General features: G+C 43.2%; 1 protein-coding gene and 1 non-coding gene across 3 annotated transcripts in view; both read left to right on the forward strand.

Moving 5' to 3' along the window:
* The window catches only part of DTD1 (D-aminoacyl-tRNA deacylase 1), a 194,069-nt gene that overhangs the window by 25,369 nt on the left and 148,273 nt on the right, over positions 1 to 20,427 (forward strand). For both annotated transcript variants that reach the window (XR_007462153.1, XM_049651199.1), the window contains exon 4: positions 5,834 to 5,940. Coding sequence is in view for 1 of the 2 variants with exons in the window: in XM_049651199.1 (XP_049507156.1) it covers positions 5,834 to 5,940 (107 nt within the window). In the remaining variant the exon portion in view is untranslated. The remainder of the gene's footprint in view (positions 1 to 5,833; positions 5,941 to 20,427) is intronic.
* Positions 8,403 to 8,487, forward strand: TRNAQ-UUG (transfer RNA glutamine (anticodon UUG)). Its single transcript has one exon. It is a non-coding gene; the product is annotated as a tRNA-Gln (tRNA).

A 20,427-nucleotide genomic window follows, 5' to 3' on the forward strand; every position in this document is an offset into this window, starting at 1 on the left:
GATAGAATCCCAAGCAGGCTGAACTATCAACACAGGGCCTGATGTGGGGCTTGAACCCTCAAACCATAAGATCATGACCTGAGTTGAAACCAAGAGTCAGACACGTTAACTGGCCAAGCCTCACGGGAGCCCCTGAGTGATGATATGGTGGTGGAAGGGTGTCCTTGCCCTGTGGGATCAGGCTCTTTCAGTAGGTCTGCACAGGCATTGCACAAGGCCCATGTAGGTCCGCTGGGGCCTCAGACATTACATTGTCCCCACACAGGCTCACTGGTGCCTCAGTGTGGAGACCTGGTAGCCTTCCATGCAGTTATCCCAGATAGAATGATGCCTGGGACCCCAGTAGAGCTCAGAGATATCCAAGCAAAGCCCTGATGGTCAGAGAAAACTTTGCCTTAAGCTTCCTTGTAATGCAAGGAGGGCTATAACAATTGCCTTGAATCTGACTTCAGAACTTTAGCTCAGATGAGAGTTTAATATCCTAGTGAGAGATTAATTGTAGGCCATTTCCCCCGGAAGCCCCTGTTTCCAGCTCTTTGGTTTGGAATTGGGCTGGCCCCCTTTGGTGACAGGTGCCCTGACTCTTGGGAGTAGGCACTTTCCATCCTGGGCCACGGGACTCGTTCCCCATTTTCTCTGGCCATGGAATCCCACACCTGAGACATCTGCTGCTCAGAGGAGGTATTTCTCTTGAGTGGATTGAACCACAACAGAGATAAGCACAGATAAGCAGAGACCACTGGTAAGGGGGACTGAGTCTGAGGAGAAGCCACAAGTTCCAGGGATCGCTGTTTGAGTTCCCTCCATGGGCCTGGACATGGAATGGAATCTGACAGTGGTTCTAATGCTGTCGACCTAGGCTTGGCTCTCATTCTCAGAGAAACTTGGCTGGCAGGGCCTGCCATGTACTCTTTCTCTGATAACTGAATAATTTCCCAGCTAAGTCATTTAGGAAGTGCCATTGCTGGAGCTGCTGGTCTTTGCTGATGGCTCCCAGAGCCCATGCCTCTGCTTTACAGGCTCCCTTGAGCCAGATCAGCCCACCGGGGAATCCGTGCCCTACTGGTGGCACCCTGAATTGGCTGAGCCCTCTGGGGATATAGGGCCAGGAGCACTCTAGAGAAGCAGTTCTATGCTGGTGGACAGAGCTGCCATAGTACCTGTGGCCCACCAGGGTCACACTCCTCTGGGCTCCAGGTGTGATGCAAGCCTGTGGGTCTAGACCACACTCCTTTAGCTGCAGTGGCCCTCGCCTTGCCACATGCTTATTTTGAGTACCTCACTTCCACACATTTTCTTGATTTCTTGGTTCCCAGCCTATGCACCCAGTGTTGGGTCCCCCATCAATAACCCTCTTCTGGGGTGCCTGGGTGGCTCGGTTGAGCGTCCAACTTCGGCTCAGGTCATGATCTCGCAGTCTGTGAGTTCAAGCCCCGTGTCGGGCTCTCTGCTGACAGCTCAGAGCCTGGAGCCTGCTTCGGATTCTGTCTCTCTCTCTCTCTCTCTCTGCTCCTCCTCTGTTCATGCTCTGTCTCTCTCTGTCAAAAATAAACATTAAAAAAAAAATAACCCTCTTCTGTGCCTGCCCAGGCTCTGAATAGCTTTAAGGTAGAACAAAGAGGTAGCCTTGGTGGTGAGAACTTTGCCTTAGTGACAGAGGGAGCTGCCTTTGGGGATGTACTTAGATGGACTGGCCCAAAGGTAGGCTGGTCCCTAGAGGTAGGCTGAGTCCTAGCCTGATCTTGGCCATTGCAGGCTGGCTCTGGAAAGCAGAATGAGTGGGCTTGCTCCCAGCCAGGCCAAGAAATGACCATCATGCCTTTTGTTCTCCATTTTTCTTCAGTAGCATGTTCTTTCGGTGTGGTTTTCTTGCCCCCTGCACTCTCCCTGCCCCCATTTGTCCATATTCTACCATGGAGAGTGGTGGGAATGACAGTAGTAACAGAGACTCAGATTTCCTGTACTCTGACTGCCTGGCTGTGGGCCCAGTGCCATGCCTATACTAACATGCATCTTCCTTGTGGTGACTATCCTGCTATCATCCTTGAACAAACGGGCATGGAGAGGCAGGGCAGGGCTTCTCGGGGAGTGGTGACTGTCAGTCAAGCATTGTTGAAAGGGAGGGATGTCAGCCTTTGCACATTAACGGGGTGCATTGGTTTGGAGCTGGTAAGGCCCTTGGATAGTGGCTGCTGGAAACCAGGTCACAGCAGGTTTGGGGCTCATAGCTGGGAGTTTTCCAGCTGGAGCATGTGGCACAAACATGCCTGACACGTGCTTCTCCTCCAGCTCTGGATAGAACCCTGGGACTTATATTTAAGGACGACTTGATCATATCACCACTGGAGCCCAGATGTAGTTTTGCAGATTTGTTGCTGTCTTTTAAGATTATTTTTTAAAAATGTTTTTATTTCCCCTGGCCAGTATAATTTTTCATGGGGCTTTACTCTTTGATCTGAACTATAAAAAATGTACCCATGTTAAGACCTCTTAAAACGTGTCTTTGGATTTATTGTCTGTACAAATGGAAGTTCAGATAATAGTTCTGTTCATAACTGAAGAAAAACAGGAAAGAAGATAAATTTCTCACTACTTGGAATGATAAACATGGTGAAGCATATGCTGTAATCCTGGCAACAGAAATTCAAGGTCGGAAATAATTCCTTTCCTCCTGAGTCTGCCTTCAGCTTCCCTGAGGAGTGCAGCGGCTGAAATTTGCTACTAATTGTAGCCATAATTTTAGCATGCAATTAAACACATGATTTCCTTCCCAGCTGATGTCTTTTTTGCTAGTCTGACATGGATAAAACAAACGCTCTGTAGATTTGAATGGCCACTTTAATCTGATAGGAGTTCAAGAAAAGTCACCATTGTTTGAGCACATTGGGCTACCCAGTAGGAACTAAGTTAATCTTGCCTGTAAAAGTTGTGAACAACGTGGGTGCTTCTAATGTAGTTTCTAATGCTGCTGTCTGTACGTTGAAGAAAACTTTGGTGTGCCCATTTTGCTAAGACCCTCCATGAGGGTAAGGATCTTTGGAGGGAGCGATACCAGGGGAAAGAATCAGAGATGAAAATTGTGCAGTTGTGGTAGGAGCAAATGCTCACAGAGATCTCCTCATGCAATGGTGGGTCTGGTACTGGAGGGACCCCAGCACCTGAGAGCATAGCTGCTCTTCAGGAAGGAAAGGAGCCGGAAAGGCTCCAAGCTGGCCTGCCCTGGGTTAGTGTGTCCATTTGGTGCCTTTCTTTTCCTCGACCTCTCCCAGAGGGTCGTTTGCCCTGTAAAGGATGTTTTGTGTGAAAATAGAGCTCCTTGCCTAGGGGAGTTTGGGAACCACCAGGGTAAAGAAACGAAACAGATTTCTCTACTCAAGGATGTCTTGACAGCCTATTACTTGCTGCTGTGCTTTGTGATTCTCTAAGGGAGAGTTCAAACAAATGTGGTTTTCCAAAAGTATGTGACCGTGGTATTCTTTATTCAAGGCATACCTGGCAGGGCACAGGGAAGCATGGTTCTGGTTGTGTGGAGCCTCTCAAACATGACTTCTTATAATAACAAGAGCAAATGCTGGTTTTGCACACACCATATGTGAGCCGCTGTCCTAAGCACTTGCATGCACTGTTTCATTACATTTTCCCTGTGATTTATGCCCTCTTGTTAGCATCCCTGTGATACAGGCAAGAAACTGAGCCATTGGGAGGTCAGGAAAGTTGCCCCAGGACTCAGAACTTGTTGGGGCGGGGCCTGTCCTCTTCCAGCCTGGGTCTTTGTTGTCCTTCAAGTCCTGGACCTTGTGAAGCCTCATCCAAGAATCCCCCAAGGGGGATTTGGACCCTCCTCTGGCCTGCAGAGCCAGAATCCCTCAAGGTCTCTGCCATGCTGCATTGTCAACACAATGTGCCCAACTGTCTTCCATACTAGACCACAGGGTTCATGAGCGCCAGGGCTATCTGTGCCTTTGAGCTGAGTCGTTGATCTCTAGCGCCATGCCTGGCACAGGGTTGCTATGAGTGAAAAGCGGTGAGCGATTTTCAAATGTGGACTGGATCTCATATGCTCTCTTTGCTCCTTAATGGTGGGTGGCAGCAGAAGAGTTCCTGATGGTTCTCAGTTTCTGAGGACTTCTGTTTCACTCTGGACCCAACTCTTTTCTTTCTTTCTTTCTTTTTTAAATGTTTTTAGTTTTGATTATGTTGAGAGACAGAGAAGAGAGAGAGGGAGAGAGAATGCATGCACGAGCAGGGGAGGGGCAGAGAGAGAGAGAGAGAGAGAGAGAGAGAATCCCAAGTAGGTCCCTTGATGTCAGCATAGACCCCCATCTCAGGGCTGGAACTCACAAACTGTGAGATCATGATCTGAGCTGAAATCAAGAGTCAGATGCTTAACTGACTGAGCCACCCAGGTGCCCCAAGGACCCAGCTCTTCTCTTACTTTGGATTTATTAGAGAGAAATTGTCTTGACCAGTGTGTTACTTTGAGTAAGCATCCGTATGTGTCATCAACAGTGTTTAGGCCCAGGGCTTAACATTGGTACTTGGATGTGTGGAGTTGACATTCTGATATTCCATGGCATCATCTCTCAAGGCATATTCTTGGCTTTTTTTTTTTTTTTAAGTTTATTTATTTATTTTGAGAGAGACTGAGGTGAGGAGGGGCAGAGGGAGAGAGAGAGAATCCCAAGCAGGCTTACTTTGGTAGTGCTGAGCCTGATGCAGGGCTTGATCTCACAAACCATGAAACCTAACCTGAGTCAAGAACAAGAGTCTGATGCTCAACCGACTAAGCCATCCAGCCACCCCTTGGCTTTCTTTATAAGTGTAATTTAGCATTTGGGGATTGATAGACACAATTGAGTGGGTTTGAGTGTTAGAAGGTTTGAAATAGGACATAGAGAGGTGCTCTTTTCTGGGGCAGCCCATAGCCATTTTGAAATGAGTCCTAGGGAGCTGAATGGTTCCAACAGTGAGAAAGCAGGACCTCCCTCCTCACCTTATCTTTTTCCTTTTCTATTTAATTTGTTTGAAAATTTTAAATTATGAAGCATGCAGAAAGTAGATACTAGTGTACCCACTAGCCAGTTAGTCATATTTATCTGAGGTCTGTCTTTCTCAAATCCCACCATCCTCTGACTTCTCTTCAGTATGAATGTGGCTCCTGTCCTGTGTTTGGCATTCACCTTTCCTGCTCACATTTTTTTTGGAGGTATATATACATATTATATATATACATATTACATATATGTATATATATAATATGTATATATAATATATATAATTTGTTAATATTTATAATAAATAATTTAATTATTATTTAATTAAATAATGGATATGGGTGCCACACAGTATTCCACTGAGGAATTAAAGTAGAGTTTATGCATTTATCCCCCAATGAGGGGCAGATTGTGTCCACTTTTTCTGTTATAAACACTGCCATAATAAACACCCTTAAACATTCCTTTTGTATAAGAGTTTCTGAGTAGACTCTTCAGGGGGGAATTCCAGACTTGTAGAGTTTCTTCAAGCACCACCATGCCCTCCAAAGTGGTTAAACCAATTTACCTTCCTGCTATTTTATAGTCCCATAAGCCCACATGTCCCCACCCTGGTGTTCTCAGATCTTTTCATTCTTGCCAAGTCTGTAGGGCATGCAGTGGCACCCCTGCTGTTTAATTTTGCATTTCCCTCCCTATTTTTGGAGTTGATCACCTTTCCCCATGGTTACTGTCTAGTCGTACTCCTCCCGTTTCTGATCCCATTGATCTGGGTGGCTTTTTAGATAGGAGTAACCTGGGGCTTCCCTCTCTCATAACTGTTTGCATTGCTCTTTCAGATGGCAAGTTTGGTGCCTACATGCAAGTCCACATTCAGAATGATGGGCCTGTGACTGTAGAATTGGAGTCCCCGGCACCTGGCGCTGCTGCCTCTGACCCAAAGCAGGTAAGCCTGGACTCTCTTGGGTCTGTCTTCTGGCTTTGGTTTCACTGGAATCCCTGGAGCAGTTCTCAGTCTTGAGGTGGAGTAAGGACTTCACTGTAGTAACCTGATACCTATTTTAATGCATCCCTTGCCAAGAATGCATCTGTTTACACTGCATGTCCTTGGTGCTGTGGTAGGCTCGACAGCACTTCTCCCTTGACTTTGTGTTCCAGAGAACATGTCCTTTACAAGAGCCAAGCTCTTCCTCTGGGCTTTCCCCGTGAGGTGCGTTGGTGCCTACACGCCACTGGGTGGCAGCAGAGTAGCGGCATAACTCCACTGAGCCCTGGACTGGCCTGTTCACCAGTTCGGAATGGTTTCCTGGAGTGGGTTTTGTCCCAGGTGTCGGTACATGTGTCACCTGAGGTTGTTTGTAAATCCTCATTTTTCTAAAGTACTGTATCACCAGGATTTGCTGCCAGCTCTCTCTAAGCTTCAAGGAAAATTTTTAATTAAAATAGAGAAAGGAAATCTGTGATAGTTCTTGCAACCTGAATGGTTCTTATAGATGCTTAACACTTCTTAAGGCTTTAATTCATGTGCCCACTTAGCCTTCAAGTAGGCAGAGGAATGAGAACTGAAGGGACATTTCTTTCTTCCCCTTGTCTCTCCCTCCCTTGCTAGAAAGCTATGAAGTGGAATGATGCAGTAGGTGGGAGAAGTATTATATAAATTTAAAGCTGTATGTCACCTGTTTAAAGTTATAATGTTTTTTTCATTGGTATTTATTGAATAAAATACTTTTGAGATACTCTCTTCACAAGAATACAGTATGAGAAATGACAGAGTCCATAGTGTGAATCTTTTTTTAAGTTTACTTATTTATTTTGAGAGAGAGAGTGCATGTGCGCACGCAAGTGGGGAAGGGGCAGAGAGAGAGAGGGAGAGAGAGAGAGTCCCCAGCAGGCTCTCCACTGTCTGTGGGGAACCTGATGTGGTGCTCGATACCACGAACCCTGAGATCATGATCTGAGCCGAAACCAAGAGTTGGACGCTTAACCAACAGAGCTACCATAGCCTGAATCTTCACGGACAGTGTCTGAAACCCACATAGTCCCCAGTCCAGCCACTGGGACAGAGTACTAAGGCTCTGTAAGCCTTACAAAACAGTTTGTGTGAATTATTTTGTGCCTGTTTGCTAATAAATTCTTATCTTAAATATCAAAGACTGCAGAATGGCAGAAGTTGATCCGAGATTTGCCATTAGTATAACCTGATACTAGTCTATAGGAGAATAGCAGACTCCCATTCATTTTGGGTCCTTATTGTTATCAACCAAGAAGAACCTAATAGTTACGCAAAATCAAACTGGCTTGGGTCCGTTCACAGCTTGCAGCTGATGGTCCTCTCAAATGCAGAAAACTAAAACTAAACTCCTGCCGCCCCACCATCAGAATGTTCCTTCTGTCTACCATTTATCTTGTCATCCAGGCCAAAATCTGGTGTCCTCCTAATTTCATCCCTGCCTCTCCCAATATAATTTCCCATATGCCAGTATTGCTCTCAGTTTTTTTTTTTAATGTGTTAAGTAATTTAATCTTTATCATTGGGTATGTTGAGGAAGTTGCAGCACAAAGCTTAAGCAGCAGCTTAAGGTCACATGGCTGCTAAGAGGCAGAACTAGGATTCAAACACAGTTTTAAAAATCAGAAAGCAGAAAATTATTGCCTAAAATCTGAGGTCGCTGGACATTGTTTTTGAAGAGATATCTAGTAGTCTCTCAATGCTTGCCACCTCCCAGCCTTTTTTGGAGAAAAATGTCTGTGGTTCCTGTGCATTGGGGGGGCCATGGTTTATTTTTAATTTTTATATTCTTATTCAGTGTATTTAAACTAAAAAAAAAAATAAGCAGTTTACCCATGAGTGATTTTTTTAAAAATAGTTTAGCTGTTGTCTTTTTTTCTTAGGTCAAAGTTATAATTTTTAAGGGGAACATAACCGTTCTTTCTTGTTACTGATTCTTTGGATTGATAGAGAAGCAGGAACACATCTGACGTGGTAGTGCTGGACTTCAAAGGTGATAATCAAGGTTCCTGGAATTACTGATAACATTAAAGAAAATCACAAATGAAAAATCTACGTGAAAATTTAAAATTTATTTTGGAATAATTTGAGATGTAAAGAAAAGTGTCACATTTCCCATGTATACTTTACCCAGCTTGCACTAATTTTACTGTCTTACATAATCATGTCCATTGATTGAACATTGAGATTAAAATTGATATAATACCATTAATTACACTACATACCTTATTTAAATTTCACTAGGTTTTTTTTTTCCCTCTAATGTCCTTTTTCTATTTCAGGGTGATGCCACATTGCACTTAATTGTCATTTCTCTTCTCTAATCTGGGACAGTTCCTTAGCCTTTCCTTGTCTTTCATAACCTTGACAATTTTTAAGAGTACTGGTATGCTAGGGGCGCCTGGGTGGCTCAGTTGGTTAAGCGTCTGACTTTGGCTCAGGTCATGATCTCGTGGTCTGTGGGTTCGAGCCCCGCGTCGGGCTCTGTGCTGACAGCTCAGAGCCTGCAGCCTGCTTCAGATTCTGTGTCTTCCTCTGTCTCTGACCCTCCCCCGTTCATGCTCTGTCTCTCTCTGTCTCCAAAATAAATAAACGTTTCAAAAAAAATTTAAAAAAAAAAGTACTGGTATGCTGTTTTGTAGAATATTCCTCAATTTGGGCTTTCTCTGTTTACATTGAGGTTATGTATTTGACAGGAATAGCAAATAGCACAAAAGTGATGTGCCCTTCTCAGTGCATCATAAGGAAGTACGAGACTGATTTGTCTTAGTATAGGTGATGTTACCCTTGATCATTGGGTTAAGATGAAGTCTACCAAGTTTCTTCACCCTACATGGAATATTAACCTTTTCCTCCTTGTCTGCTCTCTTGCTTGTTCATAGGAGATGGCTGTCTTTCTGCTTCACAGAGAAAGAAGCCACAGAGAAGAAGGGCAGAACTGCCCTTCTCAGTGCTGAGGCCAGTGCCTCTCCTAGGCCAGGACCAGCTCTGTAATTTGTGAGGCCTAGTGCAGAATGAAAGGGAGGGACCCCTTGTTAAAAAAAAATAATAAAGAATTTCAGGATGGTGACAGCAGAGCATTAAGCCAAGGGTGGGCCCTTCTACATGTAAGGCCCCATGGGACTTCATAGGATGGGGCCAGACTAGTCTGGGCTGTGGCGCCTTCTCCAATCTCCTCCCTTCCCAGCAGCCTCCATTAAGCCCTTTGTCATCTTGTCCAGTCAGTGTGTCTCCCTCACTCATCCATCTGATTCCCTTGGCTTTTAAACCTTCCTGAGTATTTCCAGTTGAGAAATGCCTCTATTTCCTTTCTTCTTGCTGCCTGCTCAGTGTATACTGTAACCTGCAGAGGCTCCCACCAAGGCCCCCGCCAAGGCCCCCACCAAGGCCCCCTGAGCTCCACATTGTCTGATTCGGGGCTGGCAGGCCCTGATGACATGACCACTCAGCAGCTCTTGCCACTGTGGCCCGCTTGCCCCTGGACATGGTCTTGAACCTTATTTTCTGGGGCACCATTCTCTCCTGGTTTTCCTCTTGCCTTTGGCTACTCTCTGGTTTGGTTTGATTGCTGTTTTGTAGTTCTGATTTATTATTCTGCTTTAACTCTATTTGAAGAAAATTTTCAGTCAAGCTTTTTTTTTTTCATTCTAAATGTCAGACGCCCTCCTACCTTTTTCAAATATTTTATTTTTAAGTAATCTCTACATGTAATGTGCCGCTTGAACTCACAACCCTAAGACCAAGAGTCTCATGCTCCACTGATTAGCCAGCCAGGTGCCCCAGAAAGTCTTTTATTTTAGTTATTTCTGAGGCTGTCTTTTAGGAGCTTTCTTTTCAAATGCATGAATTGTGCTCTATCAATTTCATTTGTTTTACTAGTTAACTGGCCTGGGAGTCTCAGACCCTGCAACAGTGTGCAGATCTGTGTCTTTCACTCTCCAGTAGGTGGTAGCAAGTAGGCATGGAGGGCTGTTGTGATGGTGGATGCCAGCCTTTGCCTATGGTCTGTGTCTGCCTTTCCATTCTCAGTAAGATGGGGGTTCCTCTTTGGGCACATAGCTAGTTTGCTTTTGTCTTGGTAGGAAGACCGCAGCCAAATTCTTTTCACTGATAGATAAGTATGCCTTTCTATTCTGAGCTTTTAATTCTGTTTTATTTTCTCAGTATAACCCAGCTAGTAGTGAAAACTACATACATTGTAGAGAAATGGTTATTTTTCTATTTTTAAATACAGGTTCTTTAAACCATCTGAACAGATGTGCAGTGTGTGTGTGTGTGTGTGTGTGTGTGTGTGTGTGTATTTGTGCATCAAGTGTCATTTTAGTACATGAGAGTGTACTGGGTACTTGAGGGAGAGAAAGAAGTGCTGTGACCCAGTTCCTGCTCCTGGTGGTAGCTCTAGGGCAATATAAATCTGGAAGGTTAATAACAGAGAGAGGGATAAAGAGTAGTTATATGGCAGAGTAGGCTGTGTCACAAGACCATCATGTCATGCTTCTCCTGGAAGCCCTTCAGTGCCTTCCAGATGCATTTAGATTACAATCTAAGTTCCCTCCTGTCACTTACCATGGCCTGAATGCCCAGACTTCTGCTGCCATCTGCCTCTGAGTCCCTATGCTTTACCTATTGTCACTGCCTCTCTGTTCTGAGAACAGATTGAGCTCTTTGCTACCTTTGGCTCTTGTCTCAATGTCAGTGTCTCCTCCTTCCTCAGAAGTGATCCTCTGACCCCCTCAATCCCAAGTAAGCCCCTGCTGGCTACTCTCTCACGGTGCTCTGATGATTAATTTCATAGCACTTGGCCTCCTATTATTATCTGCTTGTTTCCTTGTTCCTTATCTGTCTACCCCACTCCTAAAACTCAGGCTCCCTTGTTCTTGTTCACTGCCATGTCCTGGAAGCTGAGCCCGGGGTGTGTCATGGGCTGGGTGAGCTGTGCTGTCTGCGAATGTCCTAGGTTCTCAGAAGGCCAATGCCACTGCTCTTGCAGTCAAGTTGGGCAGGCCTCCCAGAGGATTGGAGGTTTCCACTGACCTTTAAGGACCCTGAGGGGAGGAGGCATTCTTGGTTATTGTTTCCAAACTTGCACTTCAGTTAGAGGTAGATTATTTCCATGAGTGCCAGAGCTCTATGGGTGATGCAGCTACTTATTGCTAGCGAAGCCTGGGCTGGTGCAGGTGACTAGTGGTTTGCCTGCCTTAACTAGATCTCTACTTGCTTTTGGAACGGGCCCTGCAGCTTCTGCCTGCTTTCCTGTGGTTACATTGGCAGCACGCCCCATGCGTTTATAAGTTGCTGTGTGGGTCCCACGGTATGTTCTGACTGTGAGAAGAAGTTGGAAGAAGAGCCTTATGTGGCTCTGAAAGAGGTATTTCCAAAAGGAACAGGACATGGAAGCAGTAGCAGAACCACCAGACGGAAGTTCTTTTCCTTGTTGCATTCTTGCGGAAGAGCATGATTCTGGTAGGAACATGCTGATGATTACCTAGAAAAGATCGCTAGAGCATGAGTTCTTCCATGGGTGGCTAGATATTGGGAGATTTCAGCCCCCTACTGAGCCATTCCTGGTGGTAGAAGGTTATTCCTGCTCTTGTTTTAATTAAATACCCTTCCCCTTAAGTGGGGGATGTTTGCCTGGGTCTCATGTAGATGGGGTTGCATGTATATGTGAGCAGATGGGAAGGTGTATTTTGTAATTAAGGAGCTCTTCCCTGAGGCCCAGAGCCCACCTAGTTCGTAGTGTTGCCATTAATTATTTATATTTTCATTTATTTAGTGTGCTTGAAACCCTCACTTAATTGAAATACTAGAAGGAGGTGGAAAAAATGAACTTTGAAATACACATCTTTGAATTAGCTCACGTGTGTATTGACACATTGCTGGGGTAAAGTTGGCCAGTGAAAAATGGTACCAGCGCTTTTAATTTTCTGCTTGTCTGAATATCACCATCATTTCATATATAACTTTCTCCAAAGACTTGTTTTATCAACAAGTATCCATCCCCATGCCTGGGAACCTTGGAATGCCTAGCTTCAGACATGCATGGCTTCTGTGGGATCAGAAAGAAATATGTAGGGTAGAGAGGTGGGTGGGGCAAAGAGCTCCATTTGGTTTTATTTATTTGTACTTCCGGAGACGAGGTACCCTTAGTAGTACATGCTATGGAAGCCAGAAGGTGAAATGGCAGACAGACTAGGACACAGGTGGCCGCCTGTCACAGGTGCAGAGAGGCGGGCTCTTCATTCCTGCATGTTCCACTTTGAGGTTCAAATCTAATGAGAATTATTTTGACTATAAGACAGAATTATGTTGATGTCTGTAAGTCTGTTTTCATAGAAAAAGTTTTATTTAATGTAGGTTTCTCTTTTTTTATTCTTTTTTTAAGGCTTGAGTTCCTAGTTTCTATTGGTTTCCTCTCAATTTTTGCATGACCTGAACCAGGCTTACCTTGTTGACTTGCCACAGGAGTGTGCTTCCAAGTCTGGTTGCCAAAGTGGTACCCAGATCCTGTCATTTATTCCAGTCGTTAGTTCATTTTGTCACATTGATTTATCAAACAGATGTTGACAAGAGTCCTGCTTTGTTTATACAGAAGTGTTGCTAAAACAGAAGCAGAAACTTAGCCAGAGCTTTTTCATTACAGAGTTTTTGTTGTTGCTGTTGTTCATCTTTGTCACGGTATCATGGTGGGCGTGCTGGTGACCCAGAGTCCTGGGACTTCACCAGTCTCACAGAAGGCTCCCAACAGGACAGGGCTGGCACTTTGCCAGATCTCTTGGGCTGCAAAGATCGCTCTTGATTTTCTTTCAATGTGAACACTCACTTTGCTGAATTAGGAAAGCAGCATAACTCTCTGGGGAGAGAGTTGGGTGTGGAGGCTGGGTGGGTTCTTGACCTCCCTCAGCCCTGCCCTTTGCTCACCAGCAGTCACAATCTCTACTGAGTCCTGTCAGTATGTGTGTGTGGGTGCCCTGCCCTGGGCGTGCAGAGAGAAAGGTTGGGAGCCTTGAAGATGTTTCCAAGAAGGCTGGCTTCTTCCTCGTTGGGGAGCTGCAAGGGGTTGCTTTTGTCTTTAATTTGTTTCCGTATAGATGATTGTCCTGAGTTGGTACACCGTAGAATTAAGAAGAGGCCTTTCCAGGGCACCTGGGTGGCTCAGTCGGTTAAGCATCTGACTCTTGGTTTCTGCTCAGGTCATGGTCTCATGGTTCGACAGATCGAGCCCTGTGTCGGGCTCTGCAGTGACAGCGTGAAGGGTGCTTGGGATTTTCTTTCTCTCTCCCTCTCTCTCTGCCCCTACCCTGCTCGCTGTCTCTGTCTCTCGAGATAAATAAATAAACTTAAAAAAAAAAAAAAAAAAAGGCCTTTCCAAGAGGTATATGACTGTGTCTCTGCTTGAGGGTTCATTGATTGATCGATTGATTGGCCTTCATCTTATCTTCTTATATTCATAACATGTGTTACTGAAATTACAAAAATTGAGTTTGTTCCCTCCTAGTGAAATATGGCTGGTAGGGGTGCCTGTGTGGCTCAGTTAGTTAAGTGTTTGACTCTTTCAAGAGGTGGGTTGTTTTTTTTTTTTTTAAGTTGATCTATTTATTTTGAGAGAGTGAATGGGGGAGGGGCAGACAGAGAGTTAGAATCCCAAGCATGTTCCATGTGGACAGCACAGAGCCTGATGTGGGGCTTGAACTCATGAACTGTGATGTTCAACCGACAGCCGGATATCCAGGTGCCCCAAGTGTTTGACTCTTGATCTCAGCTCAGGTTCAAGTCCCACGTTGGGCTCTGCACTGGGCATGAAGCCTACTTTAAAAAAGTATATATGGCTGGTAGACTAAAAACTATGAGCCTTTCCTTTTTTGTTTTTGACACATAAAACATTTGTAATCTTTACTAGGTTAAACAACTCACTCGGCAGTAATGTTTTAGTGCATTTGAAGTTTAAGGGCTTTATTTATTTGTTCCTGTGTATGTATTTTGGGAAGATTCTTAGTTATCTTAATCTTCTAATGTTATTTGTGGATGTGTTAAAAACACAAACTCCTTACCTTACTGACTTGACCTGCCAAAGATTAACTTTTCTTTTTCCCAAGGGGGGGAGGTAAAGTTTATCCTTCCATGGATTTATACTTTGAGCAACAGCAATACTTTAATTATACAGACTCAAGATTTTAATTGGGAATTTTTAGCTTTTTAGCTAATTTATTAGGAGGTTCATAGTCCTGGATAATTGTAGAAAAATGTTTGGCAAATCAGTGGTGTTTTATAGAAGGGCTTGTTCAAACATTCGCATTACTAGTGGAGAGAAAAGAATGATGTGGAAGAGATAGAAATAAAAAATGGGCTTTCATCAGATTCTCAGAAGGCCCTAAAGAAATGAAGATACTGGCGGGCTGGGGGCTGTTGTGTGCAGGGATTCCACACTCTCTCTTTCCACCAAAGTCACTCGGGCTGGTAGTCGTGTTCTTCTGAGGGCTTCAAGCTGCACAGGGTGCATATTAAAATGCAGAGGCTTGGTACATCCTCCCCCCCGCCCCCGCTTTTCTGAACCAGAGTTCCTGGCATGTCTAGATGTGGAAGGCAGAAGAGTAGCATATTGATGTTTTTAACTAGTTCTTTGTGTGTTCTCCAAGTACACTGATGTTTGAGAACTACTGGACCAGAGGAAATTGAACATTGCCATTTTTATCTGCTCCAGGCATTGGTCTCTCTGGACCACCCTGCCTCCCCCCGCCACCCCCCTCAGCTGCAGTGTCTAAAAATACTTTACAACCTGTGTTCCTGCAGCTGCCAGGAAGCAAGATGGCTGGGCTTGATTATTGAAGTCACATATGAGGCAGCTCTTATTCATCAGTGTCCCCTCAGTTCCTCACTCCCCTACCCCCCGTACACACAGCGATGATGAAAATATTCCCAGAGCCTTCTTGACACAATTGCAAATGTGTCAGGGAAAAGCCGATAGAGAACAACAGCTCAGTACATTAGTGATGGATGATGGGCTTCTCTGCCGAGTGCCACTGAGGCATGTGCTGGTGGAATAACTTCTTTCTTAAGGCACACCCAATGTGTGGATTGCCCAGTGGCTCGATGAGCTTGCCTCTTAAGCGTTTTGGTTTGAAAAGCAGTATATAGTTCTCTAGGTTTTTTGGGTATGAGGCATGGCTTACTCATTGGTTGATTTATTCATGGGACTTGAATAAAAACCCAGGGTGATCATCACCCAGGCCTTGGCTGGGAGAATTACAATTTAATGGAATGCATGAATGTTGAGGCTTTGTGGGCAGTTGGCTAATCATTTACTTTTAAACACAGGGGACATTGTTAGGGGTTCATATTTTATGATGTATTACTTGTTAAGTTCATGGCAAAAGCTTTTCACATTAAATTGTAGGATTAGTTTCCTGCAGGTTGCTTACTATTTTTTGATTTTTTTTTTTTTTTTTTTCCTGCTTGTGTTCCTGGTCATCCACTTGAAATGAACTCCTTCCCTGTCTCCACCTGGTGCTGTCCCCCCCACCGTCTTTTAAGGTCCATTTCAGATAGTGCTTCATTCATGATGCTTACCTCAGGGCCGATCTGAGCAGGCTCTTCCTGCCTTTGAATCCTCGCTGCATGGTGTGGCACTGGTTGCATAGTGGTTAATGCTTTAAATAATGACCCATCCTTATTTATTTGTTAGTTTGTTTGCTTGTTTATTTATCCACCATGTGTCCATCCATCCACGTACCCATTCAACTGTCCACTCACCTACCCCACCCACTCCTCCATCTGTGTAACAGATACTGATAGGGTGCCTGCTCTGCGCTGGCCTTGCATATTAAGTACAGTACTGAGCTGATGTTGTGCCCTCACGGAGCTTTGCATTCTAGTGAGAAATATACAAAAACAAGCATAATTTAAAGTTGTGATTATATAAAGAAAACAGGGTGAGGTATAGAGAATACTGTTGGGGTCAGGACTACCTCAGGTATGAGGGCTAGGGAAGGAGGTGGAGCTGAGAGGGAGCCAGGCACATGAAGCCCGGGAGAAGAATGTGCTTGATGGAGGGGGCAGCAGGTACAAAGCTCTGGGGTGATCAGTGGAAGAAAGGCCAGTGTGGCCGGAGCTTGGAGGGTGTCAGGGAGAGGGTAGGACAGTGAGGGCAGAACTGTGACCCAGGCCTAATGGTGCGAGGCCTTGCGGCCAAGGCAGTAAGCCAGATGGTTGTTGGAATTTGAGAGTATCTGTGTGTGTTCGTGAAGGTGGCTGAGCTGGACTGTAGTGTAGCTGGAGAAGGGGCAGTGGGGAAAGCAGTTAGGAGCTCATGCAACAGGTAGGTGAGAGGCCTTGAGAGAGTCTGGATGTACTTTGGATGCTTTTGACCATTCTGGTGTTCTGCCTTCCACAGTAAGACTTCTCTATAAATGATTCATGTTTGAATTTCTTTTATACGAGGGTTTGAGCAGTAGGACATACTGTAAAGTCTAACCTCCCACAGTTCACTACTAGAAAGACCCCATTTCTGCCTCCAGTGGAGGACAGTGAGGGGATTCCGTGGCACAAGTTTCTTTGACTTTCTAGGATGAGATCAGACATTTAGACATCAAGGGGTATGATACTCACCCCTGGTTCTGCGTGATCCTGGGGCACAGTCTGGACATAAAACCAGAACCTCTGTTTGATAATGTCAAACAACAGAAAAAACATGTTTCAGGGATTTAGGTCCCCTTCTTCAAGTCAGCATGAAGCCACATGTTTCACTATCAGCCAGCTTTTCCCCAAATGCAAAGAACTTTAATTATAAAAAAAAATCATAAAAAGCCCCAAAAACATTTATGTTGAATTTGATTTACATATGCTCATGTCGTCAGGACAATTTCTAAATCTTTTTTTTTTTTTTTTTTTTTTTTTTTTACAATTTCTAAATCTAAGTGTTCAGAACTTGTCGAGGAAAAAAAGGATTTATTTTTGGAAAAGTATGTTTCCTGGTATTCATTGATCTTGGAAATTATGGAGGTAATTGTCAGAAGGGCGGCAGCGGCTCCAGAGGTAGAGTGGCAGTCCAGGGCTGGAGGGGGCTGCTGTGTCGGGTGGACACCAGCATACTGCTTGCTGGTAGCAGGTCACGGGTTTCATAATCGCCGCTTTCTGCCTGCTTTGTTCCACCATCTTACTTATTTCTGTCAATACAAAACGAAAAAGAATAGCACTTCTATTAAGATTCTTCACATTAAATGTATTCCTTTGACTACTCTCCATAAAATGTGAAGTCAATTTCTTTTTCTATTTTTAAGCATGAAAGTGGAGCCCAGAAGCCTCAATTTCTGTGCAGTGAAAAGATATAAGTTTGTGGCCTTGTTTCCATTCTGCCCTCCTCTGCTCGGGCAGGAGCAGGATGCCCACAGAATACCCCCAAGCAGTGGCTCTGTTCAGGAATTGCAGCACTGTTTGACTGCAGGGAGGGCAGAGGCTGTTATTAACTGTTGGTGGTGTCATTGTTGGGTCATGAAACCCTCAGGGGATAAGTACAAGTCCTATAAAATTTCATTTCAAAATCCAGACTAGATCTGGCCTTATGCTCTGTGGATTCTTTTTTTTTTTTTTTTTTTCCTGTTTCATGTTGTGCCCCCTTCATTTTCTCTTGGGAAGAATCTCCTATTATTGTTTTTTAAATTTTGTGCAAGCAGTGTATTAACTGGAAAGTACCAATATAGAAATGTTATTTTGTTACTAGTGAGTTTTTATAGTATTCCTGTGTAGGAAGTTATTTTTATAGAAGTTCTTTTCCTGTCTTTAAATTTTCTCCTGTGCTCATAATATGCCATTTTCATATAAAAATTTCTTATATATAATATGTAACATCAGTATCCTTTTAAAAATTAGAAGTTTAAGATATACTAACAATGATTTTGACTATAATCTCTCATTTCTAGAGGTGGCACTATTTATAAGTTTTATGCCTTTTCTTCCAGACTTCATAAAAATATGTTTATCCACATTTACCACATACTCATAGAAAATATGTGGTATCTCTGGGAGTGTGTATATCATAAGGTTTTTTAAAAATTATGGTAGGTGGGTGATGGGTACTAAGGACGGCACTTGTGATGAGCACTGGGTGTTGTATTTGAGTGATGAATCACTGAATTCTACTCCTGAAACCAATACTGCATTGTATGTTTTTAAAAAATGTTTATTTATTGTGAGAGAGAGAGTGCATGTGCAAGCAGGGGAGGCGCAGAGAGAGAGGGAGAGAGAGAAAAGCCCAAGCAGGCTCTGTACTGTCAGTGCAGAGCCTGACATGGGGCTTGATCTCATGAATCACGACCTGAACCAATATCAAGAGTTGAACACTTAACTGACTAAGCCACCCAGGTGCCCCTGCTAACTAACTAAAATTTAAATTAAAAAAAATTTGTGGTAAAATATAAACATACTATTTTAACATGGAGGTTAAAGAACATCCTACTAAAGAATGAAAGGATTAGCCAAGAAATTAAGAAGAAATAAAGTATATGGAAGCAAAATGAACTGTTGGGACCTCATCAAGATGAAAAGCTTCTGCACAGAGAAAGAAACAATCAATAAAACTATAAGGCAGCCTATGGAATGGGAGAAGATATTTTGCAAATGACATATGAGATAAAGGGTTAGTATCCAAAATCTAGAAAGAATTTACCAAACTCAACACCCAAAAAACAAATAATCCAGTGAAGAAGTGGGCAGAAGACGTGAATAGACACTCTTCCAAAGAAGACATCCAGATGGCTAACAGACACATGAAAAGATGCTCAACATCATTCATCATCAGGGAAATACAAATCAAATCCACAATGAGATATCACCTCATTACACCAGTCAGAATGACTAACATTAACAACTCCGGCGACAACAGATGTTTGTGAGGATGCGGAAAAAGGGGAACACTTTTGTACTGCTGGTGGGAATGCAAACTGGTGCAGCTACTCTGGAAAACAGTATGGAGGTTCCTCAAAAAATTAAAAAAAGAACTACCTTATAACTCAGCAATTGCATTACTAGATATTTACCCAAAGCATAAAAAAATGCTGATTCAAAGGGGCACATGCACCCCAGTGTTTATAGCAGTGCTATCAACAATTCCCAGATTAATGGAAAGAGCCCAAATGTCCATTGACTCATGAACAGATGATAAAGAAGATGTGGTGTGTGTGTGTGTGTGTGTGTGTGTGTGTGTGTGTATATATATATATATAATGGAATATCACTTGATGGTCAAACAGAATGAAATCTTGCCATTTGCAATGATGCAGATGAAACTAGAGTGTATTATGCTAAGAGAAATAAGTCAGAGAAAGACAGATACCATGTGATTTCACTCTTAGGTGGAATTTAAGAACAAAACAGATATGGGAAAGGGGAAAACAAGGAAGAGAGAGAAACAAACTATAAGCGACTCTTAACAATAGAGAACAAACTGAGTTTTGATGGAGGGAGGTGGGTGGGAGATGGGCCATACAGGTGATGGGTATTACAGAGGGCACTTATGATGAGTACTGGGTGTTGTATGTAAGTGATGGATCACTGAATTCTCCTGAAACCAATATTACACTGTATGTGAACTAGCTAGAATTTACACCAAAATTTAAAAAAAAAAGAAAGAAAAAGGAATACATTTCTCTGGTATAGAATATTGATGAATCATTAATTATACACCTGAAACTAACATAACACTGTGTGTTAATTATATATGAACCAAAAAAAGACATGGATCTTTTGAAATATAATATTCACTAAAAAATATATCATTGTAGTGTTAAATAAGTTTAACATATGAGAATTATTTTTCATGCCAAAGAAAATTCTGGTTATGTAACATTAAATACAAATGTAAGACATATAAGTCATTATACAGTAGACCAATGTGTGATAGTATGTATAAAGAACAAAATATTTTCCAAAAATTAAAAAAAAAAGCCATTTTAACCATATTACCATTTTTGAGTGTACAATTCAGTGTCATGAAGCACATTCATGTTGATGGTGCAGCCATCAGCAACATCCATCTGTAGAATTTTTTCATCTTCCTAAACTGATACTCTACCCATTAAAGTCTAATTTCCTATTCCTTTCCATGCCCCTCAGCCCCTGGTAACCAGTATTCTACTTTCTGTCTCTGTGAATGTGAATACTCTAGGTACCTTACGTGAATAGAATCCTTGTAATATTTGTCGTTTTATGACTGGCTTATGTCACTTAGCATAATATCTTCAGAGTTTATCTGTGTTGTAGCATATGTCAGAACTTCCTTCCTTTTTGGGGCTGAATAATAGTCCAGTGTAGGTATATGCCACATTTTGTTTAGCTGTTCATCAGTTGATAGATTATGGGTTGTTTCCACTTTTTGGCTGTCAAGAGTAATGCTGCTGTGAATACAGGTGTACAGATATCTGTTCGAGTTCC

The sequence above is a fragment of the Panthera uncia genome (assembly GCF_023721935.1).
Source record: "Panthera uncia isolate 11264 chromosome A3 unlocalized genomic scaffold, Puncia_PCG_1.0 HiC_scaffold_11, whole genome shotgun sequence".
NCBI lineage: Eukaryota > Metazoa > Chordata > Mammalia > Carnivora > Felidae > Panthera > Panthera uncia.